At 38.0% G+C, this 13429-nt stretch overlaps 1 protein-coding gene across 1 annotated transcript in view; it reads left to right on the top strand.

Moving 5' to 3' along the window:
• NR3C1 (nuclear receptor subfamily 3 group C member 1) overlaps positions 1 to 13429 on the top strand; it is a 65538-nt gene that overhangs the window by 40911 nt on the left and 11198 nt on the right. The window contains exons 4-6 of the mRNA XM_035338441.1: positions 2308 to 2424; positions 6400 to 6678; positions 9230 to 9374. Coding sequence (XP_035194332.1) covers positions 2308 to 2424; positions 6400 to 6678; positions 9230 to 9374 — 541 coding nt within the window. The remainder of the gene's footprint in view (positions 1 to 2307; positions 2425 to 6399; positions 6679 to 9229; positions 9375 to 13429) is intronic.

The raw sequence follows: 13429 nt of genomic DNA, 5'->3' as shown, positions 1-13429 counted from the left end.
CCCTTAGCCTGAAAACCTTTCTTCTCACCTTTATCTGCACGCCTGTATGCTGTGATGGAAATAGTTGCAGAAACAAAAAGTATCAGTATCTAAAAAATCAACATAAAGTGCATTTCTTGGACCAAACAGTAGAACTAGAAGAAAAAAGGAAGGATGAAGCTGGGACAACTACTATGTGTTTATACCAGGTCCTCAAACAAACAAAGATCCTTCCTTCAGGAAGCCAGGATAACAAAAGCTATCTTGTTCTGGCACTTATTTTCGTGGTGCTTCAGAGCCCTCATGCTTCAGTTCCTCCAGTCCCAGCATCAACCCTCCTCGCCTCCCAGCGTGCTACCCACACCCTCCTGCCAACCCAGATCTTCATCTCTCCTCCCCACCTCCGTTCCTTCATCTTGCTTCAGATCCTCACACCTTCCCTCTGCTCAGATTCCCTCCGACACCTCTGCCTCCTGTTGTGCTCCAGATTGTGCTGCTTCTTCAGCCTTTTCCATTCCCAGCCTGTTCCAAGAACCTTTTGGTCTGCCTGTTTTCACAGCCTGTTGGAGCCCAGGGGCATACTTGTGCTGCGGGCAGTACAACACCGATCGGTGTTGTCAGGGCTCTCAGTAAAATGCTCGTATCTGCAGCAAATTCCCTTGGAACGATCCCAGTTTGCTCACCACCAATGTTTTTTTTACCAGCATATTGTTTGTTAAGTATCTTTGCCTGTTTTTTAAGCATCAAAAATTACTGAAATGCATCCTTTTGTATAACTGGCATGTCTTTTGGGTAGCATTCAGACTAATTGAAGCAGAAGGTGAAATCAGCTTCTTATCGTTTTTCATAAAATATTCATGTGGAAAGAAAGCTTTAATATAAGGTAATGCAAAGAAATAATGCAGCTTTCATCTGAAAAAAAGACAATAATGGCTAAGTAGTAAAAAAAAAAAAAAAAAAAAACTTTCATGGAGACGAAGCTCTTAGAAAAAAAATGGGATGGCTTAGGAAAATCTGCACATGAAGGAACATTATTTACCATGTGAAATCATGATCTCAGGTGAACACCTTTGAGACATGAAGTTGTACTCTACAAGAGTACAAATACTCATGGGTCTGCAGGTTGTGTGCGCATGTATCTGCCTATGTGTATTTACATGCATCCGTATGCCAGTAATGGTAAGCAGAACCATGAAGTGTGTCTATTTACTAACTTACCGTAGAACACAAAGATTGTACAAGGCTTAGCAAGGCTTCATCTTTTTGCTTAAATTAAAAAAAAAAAAAAATAGGGGTGTTCATGCAGAAAAATGTTCAGGGCTTCCTTGGAAAATCAAGAAATTTGGAACACTTCTCAGAAGGTTGGCTAAAGCCATGGGAATTGATTCTTGTGAACCCGTAATTTTCACAGGTGATTGGAAACAAGTTCTTTAATCAAGCTCTTTTTCGGCAAGAAGACTGTTAGGCTTTGTTGTTAACAACTCAGTATTTGGAAGATAAGTTTGTTCCTCTCCCTGTTACACTATAAGGACTTGGAAATACAATGTAAAAGCCAAGGCTGCAGCTTTGTCCCCCTAAAGAAACATCTGTTTCTTGACCCCGGCTGGGAGAAGGATGTATCTTTTAGTACCACCTTTTCCTAAAGAAAGTTATTGTTGGATAATTGTTCATATAAATAATGCAAATTCATAGGAATAGATATCGTTCTTCTCTACTGTTGCCCCCTGTTAACAGCAAAGAAATAGGCTTATTTTAATTTATGTATTTCAGGTTGCCATATTTCTAGGATCATTTTTTTCTGAATCTGTGAGTCCATAAAGATGTCGGTAAACTTAGTTTGTCTGCTTCAGACTCTAAACAAGAAGGAAGGGAAGCTTCTTGACTTCTAAAATGGTGAAAGCTATTTCTAGGTATCTGTAGATATGTTGAAATGTATACTTTCCAAATGAGTTTATGAATGTTATTTACATCTTGTGTGAAGTCATTTAGGGAAACTGTAAACATGCCATAGAAGCTAAGAGCTTTCTCATAGCTTGGAGACATGTAAGAGGAAAAAATAGCTTTAAAAATAGAATTTCCTAGTGTTAACAAATTGAAAATAGGATTTCTTCCTAAATGTACTGGCCTTGCTGTCTATTAGAAGTCTGTTAGATGTGTAGGTACTGGAAATCATATGGATACTGATGTTATCTTTGCAATAAATGAAGTACAGTGAGCAAAGATGTTGTATAGTCCCTGTATCCCTAATGTTACAGAAAGAACGAATGACTTCATCTGCTATTCTATTTGTAGGGCTTGTGGTGATTTTCTTTGTTTTTGTGACCGCAGGGCAGCACAACTATCTGTGTGCTGGAAGAAATGATTGTATTATCGACAAAATTCGGAGGAAAAACTGTCCAGCGTGCCGCTACCGGAAATGTCTTCAAGCTGGCATGAACCTTGAAGGTAACTTCAGTGTTCAAATCCCTTTTTTGAGTCCCAGACAATAAAGGTCATGCTGTTTATGAAGCTGAACTGTTTGAGAAACACTGCAATATGTATAAAGTACTGCGTTTTATGGTGTGTATGAGCTTGTTAATGCAATTTAAGAGGTTTTTCATTGCTAAAATTTCTATTCTTTCCTATCCTTAGTCACTTGCTCTATCTCTCAGTATGTTCAGCAGAAGTGAGTCATGCACACAAAACCGGGTTATTTTTTATTCCTGTCAGCACATATATCTTGTTGCTTTTTCAGTGAATCTGAGACAGCAGAACTCTAACGGAGGTCTTGTAGGGAAGTGTCATGCCTGCCTATTCTTACTTAGGAAAGTGACTTGATGCTGAAAACCGCAAATGGGAGGGAATGCCCAGACGTAGATCTAAAATTGGAGTGGGACTTGCATCCTCAAACTGAAGAAAAGGAAATTATATTTATTTATGCTGTGGATTCTTGTTCTTAAATGTCTGTCAGAATATCTCCAGAGAAGATAGTATAATAAATAAATACAAATGTACTGGTACGTATTTGTCCTCTGCTAAGTCCTGGGTGGCTAATGAGAAACTGAAGACCACATCAACCAGAGATTTAGCAGCAGCTGTAAAAAGGCATAAAGCATTTTTATTGGTGCCAGCTACATTTCATGTTTGATATTTTTTCCTTGAGCTGTAGAGATTAATTTAGTATTTACTAGCATAGTTATCAGGGTGATACTTGTATCATCAGAATTGTCAGATAAAATAAAAATGTCAAAAATGTATTTGTCAGATACAAGTATGAGCAAGAGTTCTGGTTTCAGCGAAAATACAATAAAACGTAAATGCTGCACTGTATTAGAGATGGGTACTGCTCAGACTGGTTTGTTAGCTCATCTTTACCAGCTCTTCTTCTTTCAGGCAATAAATCACCAATTTTTCTGCCCTGCAGGTGGCCCTATGTGCCCCTGCCCTCAAAGCAAAGGAAAGAACCCAACACAGTTTGAAAAGCTTCCCCTCGAATTGCTCACAAGTAAATCCCATCCTTCGGGGGAAGGAGACTGTTGTTCTGCGTGTTTACACAATGTTGTGATCTGTGTGCCGGAAGGGTGCGTGTGGCTTAACAGCCAAAATCTGCAGCAGTGGGTCCTGAAATTAACCTTAAAAGTACGCGAGTTTGTCAATGCGTGTCTTACTGGAGGTGGATTTGGCCCTGCAGACCCTGCCGGTGGGCTGAGCCGTGCACGTCGCAGCTAACAGCAGAGCAGCCTGCTCACCGAGAGCCGGTGCCACGGTGGGAAGGCAGGAAGGTGCCTGGCTGCTGGGGTGGTGTGGCAGGGAGCAAGCGAGGGTAACACTACAGCAGAAAGGAAGCTCAGAATAGCTCAGGAAAGTCTAAGAAAGGCTCAAGCAGATGTTGAGTTGATTTTCTTTGGTGAGAAAAGGCAAAATTGAATGACGTATCAGATGCTTACCGCTCCTCTGCGTGTAGTTTGGATCCCTTCCAACTATAGTTTGCTCTCCTGAGTTTTGGCACAGAGAATCCTAGAGAGCAGTGACTTTCTGGAGGATGGATATTGTTATATGGGTTGTTGGAAAAGGACAAAAATTGCTTTTGTGGTGGAGAGAAAAGAAATCTAGAAAGTCGTCAGCACAGCAAAAATGTTAGAACCCAAGGTAGGGTGAAGCAGCGAAAAAGAAAGAACGGTGGAAACAACAATATATCAGAGCTGAACAGGTGGTGAATTGGTAGTATAAAAGAACTGGTAGAAGAGAAAGCTGGAAGGCAGTATGGAGTAGAGAACAGACTGAAAAAAAAATCCTTTATTTCCACTGTTTTAGGTTTGTAGTTCAGGAATTACTGTTCCATGTTTATTTGTTCCATGAATTTGTCTTATCTCGGTTGGAATATGTAGAGATTTCTAGTACCTGTAGCAAACTGTAGCAGTGATTTCACTGTTAAGTATTGGGTGGAAAAATACCTTATTTAATAATAAAATACCACATGGTCATTTTTTAATTCTTGCCGCCTCTTGTACTGAGACAAAAATGGATCCTTATACACCAAAACCATGTTATTTAATCATTTTCTAATCTAATTTGTTTTATCAGTCATAGTTTTGACACTACTTATCTCCATTTGGGGGATATTTTTTTTTGTTACATATTTTTTTGAGTTGGGATTGGAAAAGCGTGCAATTATCAAGCTGCAGGTACCAGAGATTTATACGGTAGAATAATGGTATTTTGTCTTACAGCCTTTATCTCTTTGAATTTTCATTTCCTACTTTCATCATTAATTGATCCTAGACATTCCTTGGCACCTTTTCTCTTTCTGTTGTGTTGGGAGAGAAAAGATTTATTGTTAGTTTTTATGCCCATATTAAGTCATCTCAAAATCTTTTTTGGCCTTTCATAGTGCATTTTATAGTTAAAGTCTTGGCAATTCATGTTACTTTCTGTCTTCTTCATTTTGAAGAAGACGCATGGCAGTGCCAACGTTTCAGATCATATTTCCCTGAAGGTCTCTTGTTCTTTCACGTTCTTTTTACGCGTGAAGTTTTGCCTCCAGAACTTTTCTTCTGTTCCCCGTAGTATCACTGGTGCTTCCATGGGTCACAGCTGTTTGCTTCTGCTCAGCATTTGTTAAGGGACTCTTAAGGTGTAAGATACCTTACAGATTTAACTTAATCAAATGCTTGTATAACACTTCATCTTACCAAATATTTCTTTTGATTATGGTTTTACCAGACTTCCTGGGCTGGAAATATTCCATACCAGGTGTCGGCATTAAGCTGTGGGGATCTGTATGTAAATTTAAGTCAAAGCAGTTCATTGGCTTTAGAGAACAGGGATAATGGAGGGGGGAGTGTACGGTAATAAAAAGAGAAAGAAACTTTGCTCCACAGAAGTGGTTGTGCGATTCTGCCAAGAAAATCTCAGCAGGTGTGGCCAGTGCCTAAGCCTCTGAAAAAAATCAGTTTATGCAAAGTCCATAGCGAATTTGTTACCTTTACCAGGTTAGATTCTGAAGGTTGTTCCCTAGTAGTGGGAGAAATGGGGGCAGGAGGGGTTATTGTATTTTGCTAAGCTACAGATTTGGTACATTTCTGATGATTAAAGACTCTGACTATATCAGTACGAAGTTTGAAAGTGAAACCACTTCACATGATGCTTTTATGTGCTGCTGGTGTATCTGTGAAGTTGCAGAACAGAATCAATCAACCAGTTGAGGTGGAGGAGAAGAGTTGGATTCCTTCTGGTCTCAGTTAAATAGTGTGTTCAGTTCTAGCAGACTACATCCAGGAGGGCTGAAAGCCTAGTAGGAGACTATTATTGACAATATGCTAATGAAATTGTTGCTTCAACTTCTTCCAGGTCACAGCTAACATCTCCGTGTATTGTTTTATTTATTTGGTATGTGAATTTTATGGTTTAATTATGCAGCAGAGATTTATATTCAGGGAAGCTGGCAAAAGAAAAATCTACTCCTGCCCAGCACTTCCAAAAAAAAAGTTTTCCCTGGCTCAAGAGATTGAGTAACTTCTTAGCCATTAAATGTATTTTTCCTTCCTTCTGTATGGTTTCTATTCTTAATGTAAGGAAATTATGAAGAGCCCGCTCTTGCGAGTATTTTCTAAACAGGTGTAATTCTGTCACGTGAAGTCTTACCGAAATGTCGCACGTAACACAAATTCTAGGTTCAGGTGTTTGTCCTCCATGCAGACATCTTTTAACATATTGACACATTAACATAAATGTGACTTTCATTAAAATGTAAAATAAACTAATTTTGATTGGTTTGATTAGCATTGGAGTGAAATTATTTACAATTTTATGAAAAAATGCTTAAAAAGCTTCAGTTGTGTGACCTACAAATGCCGGAAGAAGCGGTGTTTCCTTTGTTACGTTTTGTCGGTGTGTGGCTACTTTCCATTATCTAACCTGTGACTTCCAAAACTTTCCTAGCTCGAAAAACAAAGAAGAAGATAAAAGGAATCCAGCAAGCTAATGTATCGGGAACGAGGGATGTTTCTGAGACTCCTGGAAACAAGAGCGTAGTTCCCGCATCACTGCCACAGCTGACCCCTACCCTCGTTTCCCTGCTGGAAGTGATCGAACCCGAAGTTCTGTATTCAGGCTACGACAGCACTCTGCCTGACTCAAGCTGGCGCATCCTGTCAACTCTCAACATGTTAGGAGGACGGCAAGTTATAGCTGCAGTAAAGTGGGCAAAGGCAATACCAGGTAAGAGACGTGTGCGTTAATTACAAAGTGCGGTCTTTTTATTGTATTTGAATATCTGTCTTTGTATTTGGTACACTTTAGAGCCCTCATAGATAAACTTTTAGGAGAGAAAGTCAAAATGTTCATTTTCTCTCAAGCGTTGTGGCTACTTAATTAAACTGGGGAACTTAGAAGTGTTCTTGTTATTCTGGCTCCCACCTGAAGACACAGTTAGCAGTTGGGTTACAGAAGAAGGAGGTAATGTCTCAGCCTTGGACATAATGTGTAGCATCCCGTAGCACGTTTCTGGGAGAAGTCAAGGCCACAAGGAAAGCTGAGGATCTGTTTCTTTCTGACAAAACAAAAATATTTTTCTCATTTCACTTCTTGTCAATACCATTAGCCACCTGTTTAAAAAAAAAGGAATAGGAACAAGATTTTTTCAATGCTTATGTTGCCCAGGAGTACAATAACATATAAGAGGTCTGCCAGAAGAAACAAGTCTTTTTGAGTGTGTTTTACATACTGGTCTCTCTTTTGATGGAGAGGAAATAAATTAAGAGTAGGAAAGGAAGACCAAAGTCAAATACGCATGACCAGCAGAGGTGTGACAGGAGATGATTGTTGCTCTGTTAAGGCTTTCTGTGATGGGAACTTGCGCCTTTTGTTTGCTGAGGTCTTCATTAGGACAAGTTCACATGTGCACACTTCTCCTGGGACAAGGCTGAGGCGACCATTTGGTATTCTGAAATGCAAATTCAAACACATTTTTATAAAACATTTTCCTGTGTTCATAAACTCCTCTGAACAGTCCCACTAATAAGATCAACCCTTCAGGTTAGCACATACGCTCTTTATGAACGTGCCAAGCTTCTGTTTAATAACTATGTTGATAGGAACTATTTTTATCACATTTTTAATTCTCTTTTCTTTGTTATTACTAAGGTGGTTTGTCATGAAAGTGTTTAATTTGTATATACTTCTGCTGATACTACCCCATCAAACAGACTAAAAGTAATCTAGCACTGATTGCTAAATCCTTTAGTAGAGATTTTCAAAACAATATTTTCTCGAGGAGGTTTTGAGCTAAGCTTTCAATATTTGACCCAGTAAGTTTGAAATAACTTTGAAATACTTTGCTTGTATTTTAGATGTAGTGTAAATAGTAGTTACTGTGCTCTCCAAAAGCAAAAGCTTTATTTGAAGCTGTTTAGGCATACAAGTTTTGTTATATAATAATCTATTGAATGCAATCTATTTAAACATATTCACGGAACAGCACTGTAATGAGCTCTTTAGATGTCAGATGCCTAATGAAATTAAATAAAATCAACTTGAGTTCAGACTTCAGTAATGATTCACTGTGGCACAATATTTTCTTGTTAAATGTAGGCGCAATCTGATAGGAACTAACATTGCAAGAGGAAAGCTGCCTACGTTTTTAAGCCTTTTTAAGGGACTAATTTTCAGATTTTACACACTTCCTCATTATCTTAATTGGCTCTATTCATTCTACGTATTTTTACAAGATTAGCTACCATCATTAACTGCTTCCAACGTGATAGATATTTTGTAAGCTCAATGTACAACTGTTGTTGAATAACAACAAAAATTAAAGTTAAACTATTTGTTATTTCGTGCACTACTCTCAAAAATTAAAAAAAAAAAAAACTTTACCATTAATTCTACAAGATTGCCAAATGAATTGCAGTGAATATTAGATGTTTTTGTCTTCTGTAATCTATCTTTGACCATCTGTCTCAGATAAGCACTTGCATGTATTTTGATTTTTCTTTTTTTAATATTACATCCCCTGTAGTACCAATCAAAAATTGTCCATCCAGTGCTCTCTCCATCCAGAAAGTAGCTAACAACATGGTTGCAAGAATCCAGTACTTGCAGCGTGCATGCATTTTGGTAGAAGGGGTGCTGAGAATTTATTTTGAAGATGTATAGATGTAGATGCCAGTATAATTAATAATGTAAGGTTCAAGAGTTAACTCTTTCTGTTACTCTCTTACCTGTTGTTCTGTGTTGTGTTTGTTATACATGGTCAACAGTTACATGTAAGCAAGCTCAAGCCTGAGTTGTGCTGAAGTGTTCTGTTCCAACCTCTCGAGGTTCATATGTAGTTGCATTGCCCAGAAGCTGTCACCTGAGTTCTGCGGTTGCAGTGCTTAATTTCTACATGTGCAAACATTTGAATGTAACCTTGGTAGTTGGAAAATGGCGTTTGCACCCCTTTTAAGTTGCATTTTTTTCCTTCAACAAGATTTTCTCATAAGAAACCTCTTTTGTTCTAATATTTTTTCTTCCACCAAAATATAATCTAAAATACAGAAATACCTGGCTGAATCAGGTAATTGGAATATGTCAAGCAATCTTCTTGTTGCTTCAGGTACTATCATCACATTTACAGAAACCATTATGAAATGCACTTTTAAAAGTAGTGATCTGCATTGGTAGTACAGAAGTCACGATAAGCATCATCCTTTTCAGAGTTACTTTTGTTTGGGTTTTGTTTTTTGGTTTTGTTTGCTACCAGTACTGTCACACCTCAATTTTTTTTCAGGTTTCAGAAATCTGCATCTGGATGACCAAATGACCCTTCTGCAGTATTCATGGATGTTCCTAATGGCTTTTGCTTTAGGGTGGAGATCATACAAACAATCAAATGGAAGTCTCTTGTGCTTTGCACCAGATCTGATTATTAATGAGTAAGTAAGACATGAGTCATTTTTCTACGTTTATCAGGGAATACTAGAATCCACGCAGTCTTCCTGTGTTTTGTACATGAGAGGTGAATCACTGGGTAGCAAGCTCTTGCAGAGATCACAAATCAATTTGTCATTTGCAGCATTGTTTTTCTTACAGCAGATTGCTTAGTTTTTAAATAGGTCAAATGAAAGAGCAGATATTTTAGATATTAAGTGTATTTGTATACAGAAGTTTTTGTGGGAGATGTTTGTACTGAAATGTTCCATATTGTGACTGTCTCTGCACCATTCGTTACAGTCATTCATTTCAGTCAAGCCAACAAAGTTGAAGCCGAACATTTATCTGGTTCTGCAAATTGCATAATGTTCTGTATGTTGTATGAAAGTAATAGTACAGTCCTTCCAGTTCCACTGAATGATTGAACAGTTAAACATTTATATCTGAGCCTGCTTAAAATCTGATTAAAAAAACAAGGTTGCAAATGGAAAAACCTGGGTGTTTTATTTTTGTTGGTTTTGAACTTTGGTAGCAGTCTTCAAGAAAAAATGAAGTTGCTACAATACTTGGATATCTTTTTTTTCTCCCACTGAACATTATCTTCCTTGGATTTTTCAAAGTGGTGTTGAGTGGTAGTTCTGTGTTGTAGAGGACTGAAAGGGGGAATTTAGGACCGTGGAGGTGACAGACAGAAAGCTTAATTTGTGTTGCAGGGGGTACAAACACTTTGTGCAGAAATATGCATGGGTGTATTATTTTCCAAAGGTGTAGCAGCAGATATAGTTAGGTTGTCTTTCAGTCTGGAGACCTCTCAAGCCCTCTGCTATTAGGACGTGCTCTGGCATTGGTCCTGATGGACTTTCTTGCTGTGTTTTTACTTTGAAACCATTTCAGCAATTGTGTCCTTTGACTCATTTTTTTTTAAAACAGCAGTTTCTTTAACTGCTGATTCCAATTAATATGATGCTATCACTATGGATTTGCCATTCTTCTTTCATAAAATGATAATGTCCATTTGTGGGCACAAACTATTAAATACAACTGCGCAGGACCTTTGACTCGTACAATCACAAAACTTCATCACCATGACAATTTCACTGACGGTAATTTGAAGAGAGGTGCAGGTGACAAGGTGTTATTCATGTCTCAATTTTCCTGTCTTTGCAGGTAATGCTAGTCCCTTTGGCATGTTTTGAGGCAGTAGTCATAATATTTTTGTTCCTGTTGTACTTCAGTGCCTGATCTCCCAAATATTTTTTTAATTTAAAAGAAAAAAAAAAGTAATCTCTGCATTTTCTTTGTGATAAGCCATTTACATTTCAGACTACTTTTTTTTGTTTTCATTTATTCACTTTAATGTCTTTTTCATGGATAAATATTTACAAGTTCTAATAATTTCCTTACAATAACTGTATAAATAAAATAAAAAGGTGGGGCGCCAATGTATGCCCATCTGTGTACTTACATTGATCAAAGTTAGTGGAATATGTCTCTGAAATAAAGGAGCTTCCACGTGGTGGAATTAATTAAAATAACTAATATTCTCACTAATAAGCATGATAGCATCTAATTTGCTACAAGTCAGAGATCTGTGGTTTTATCAATTGGTCAAAACCACGGAGCTTTACACTTAAGTATGTGCCAATACTCTTAAAAAAAAAAAAGGCAAGGATAATCCTATTATACTCAGTGCTAATTCTCAAATTTATTTGAGTTACGGTTCTGGTACATGAGCTGTTTATTAAAATGACATTTGTTTTCAATAAAATATGTTGACTAAGGGAACTGCAGTTTCTTCTAACTCTTCCTCCAGTGTGCTACAGGTTGCCCATAAAAAGCTCTCTGGTCGTAACTTTTTATGTACTACTCATCAACAAAACACAGCCACCTCCGAGTTAAACATGACAATTAATGAATAATACATAAAAACGCTGCATGAGTTAGAAGAAGTTGGAGAAGCACAGTACCTCTGGGAAATCCAGAAGGGTAGTGCCACTGGAGAAGCATTACTGATGCTAAAATCTAAAACGTTGAGTAGGGCAAGAGAGATATCATGTACAGCAAGAAAAAAACAACACACAGAGCAGGTATGTCCACTCTTTCTGCTTAATACATCATTGAAAAAATAGTACTTTGGTGCATTTCCTAAAAACCACACAGGAATGTACTCAGTGCTGTTCTCTGAGATGCATCATAGTCATTTTTCACCCAACCCACCCCCCTGCTGCCCTCCAAACGTCCAAGCTCTTACATAAATATTTCAGATATTCTAGAGGCAGGTCCAAGGTAGAGGAATAAGATAGCTCCATTTGATGTAAGAATTAGGTGTTTGTTAAAACCCATTGAGCATCTTAAATAGGCAAAGTAGCATCCTCTGAAAGTCAAAACAGCTCTATTATTTGACAAAGCTAAAAGCAAGTGTAATATTTAACAGTATTGTAGTGAAACGTCTGAAATAATTGGGAAACAAGTTATCCTGTTAAAGCTTGATGGTAATAAATACATTTAGGCAGAGGTGTTGTGTGTAGCAGAAGCACCAGAATCTTTTTTTTTTTTTTTTTTTTTTCCTGAAAATTAGTATCATGGTCATTTTCACAGTTAACTGAAGCTGTCTGCATCAGACCTTTGCTTCATGCTCAGTAGCTTCAGATTTCTGCATGCAGACAAAGAAGTATAACTTGTTCAAACTTGTAATTTTCAAGATCTGCAAATGACACGCATTGTTATTAATAACCAAAGATTTGTTCTGGCTTCGTATCTATTAATTCCAGTTTCAAAGCATTGTTTCAGTTGAGGGCTAGAACAAAATGATATTGTCTTTATTTGTATTGTATTTGAATAGAGTAATTCCCACGAGGTGGTCTGTAGCTTCAGCCTTAAAATTGATGATGTACTTCTTTTTCTTAAATGGAAGTATAAAGAAGTTGGCAACAACTTCCAGGCCTGACCTGAGGCCTCAGGGCAGACCTGCATCATTTCAGCCTTGCAGAATAGTGACAAATATTGTCATGAATGGGTTTTTAATTGTTGAACAATTTGAGTTCACACTACAAAAAAAGTATCACATTATGCTATAACTAACAAATACCTCACTGAGTATATGGAATTATGCGTATTTAAATCTGTTAATACCATTTTAATATATTTAGCCTGCATTTCACCCCAAAAATAATTCCTATAGCATTTGCTGCAGAAAGGTTCACCGTATGTGTACGTAGCAGTGTTTCCATTTCGTGCACTTATGCTGCACCTGCACAATGAAGCTTTTAACATGCATGTTTGCAAAACCAAAAAAGAAAAACAGAAAAGATGAGCTTCTGATGATGCAGCTGTCATTTCTGCAAGAATATAAGTCAGTTTGTCATCCGTCCTTCCTCTGATCTTTCTGAAGTTATCACTATTCCAGTTAATCAGAGTCTTGAGATGAAAGCCTCCCTCTTTGCTTAACTCCAACTTGCAGATGCTCATCTGAGGAGGCAGTGAGGGTGGCAGTGGCTGACCCAGCCGCTTCCAGTGATGGAGGGAAGGGAATAAAGGGTGCCTGAGCGGAAGAGCTGGCACCGGTAAACCAGGGCTGGAGAAGGGGAAGCATTTGGTGTTCCTTTCTGGACTGTCATCTGTTGGGTGCCAATGACTGCTCCCTCTGCTTCCCACTTCAGTCAGTAGAAGAGATGCTGCTGGGTCGCAAAGGTGCATCTTAGTCTCCGGGGTGTAAAGTCAGCATTTCCTTCCCCAGCTAACGCTCTGCACAAGGAAAACACGACAAAGCAACCGTTGACAGGTTTTCGTCTCCCAGTAGATAAGGTGGGCAAAAATGTTACTTGGCTCTTAAGGCAGGGGCAAAAACGTATTTCAATTTAGTTTAAGACTTCGGAAAATAGTTTAAATTTGCATTTCTGTACTTCGTTCCTGGGTAGAAACAATATGCTTCAATGCATTTGTGTGTGAATAGACAGTAAACTCACATTTTATGTTTCAAAACAGGAAAAACTTTTTTTTAGGAGTTGTGTCTATATGAGATGGCAGTTTATATATTTAATGCATTATATTTTATATA

Source organism: Oxyura jamaicensis, chromosome 13 (genome assembly GCF_011077185.1).
Source record: "Oxyura jamaicensis isolate SHBP4307 breed ruddy duck chromosome 13, BPBGC_Ojam_1.0, whole genome shotgun sequence".
Taxonomy (NCBI): domain Eukaryota; kingdom Metazoa; phylum Chordata; class Aves; order Anseriformes; family Anatidae; genus Oxyura; species Oxyura jamaicensis.
This window is presented reverse-complemented; position numbering and strand designations above follow the sequence as displayed.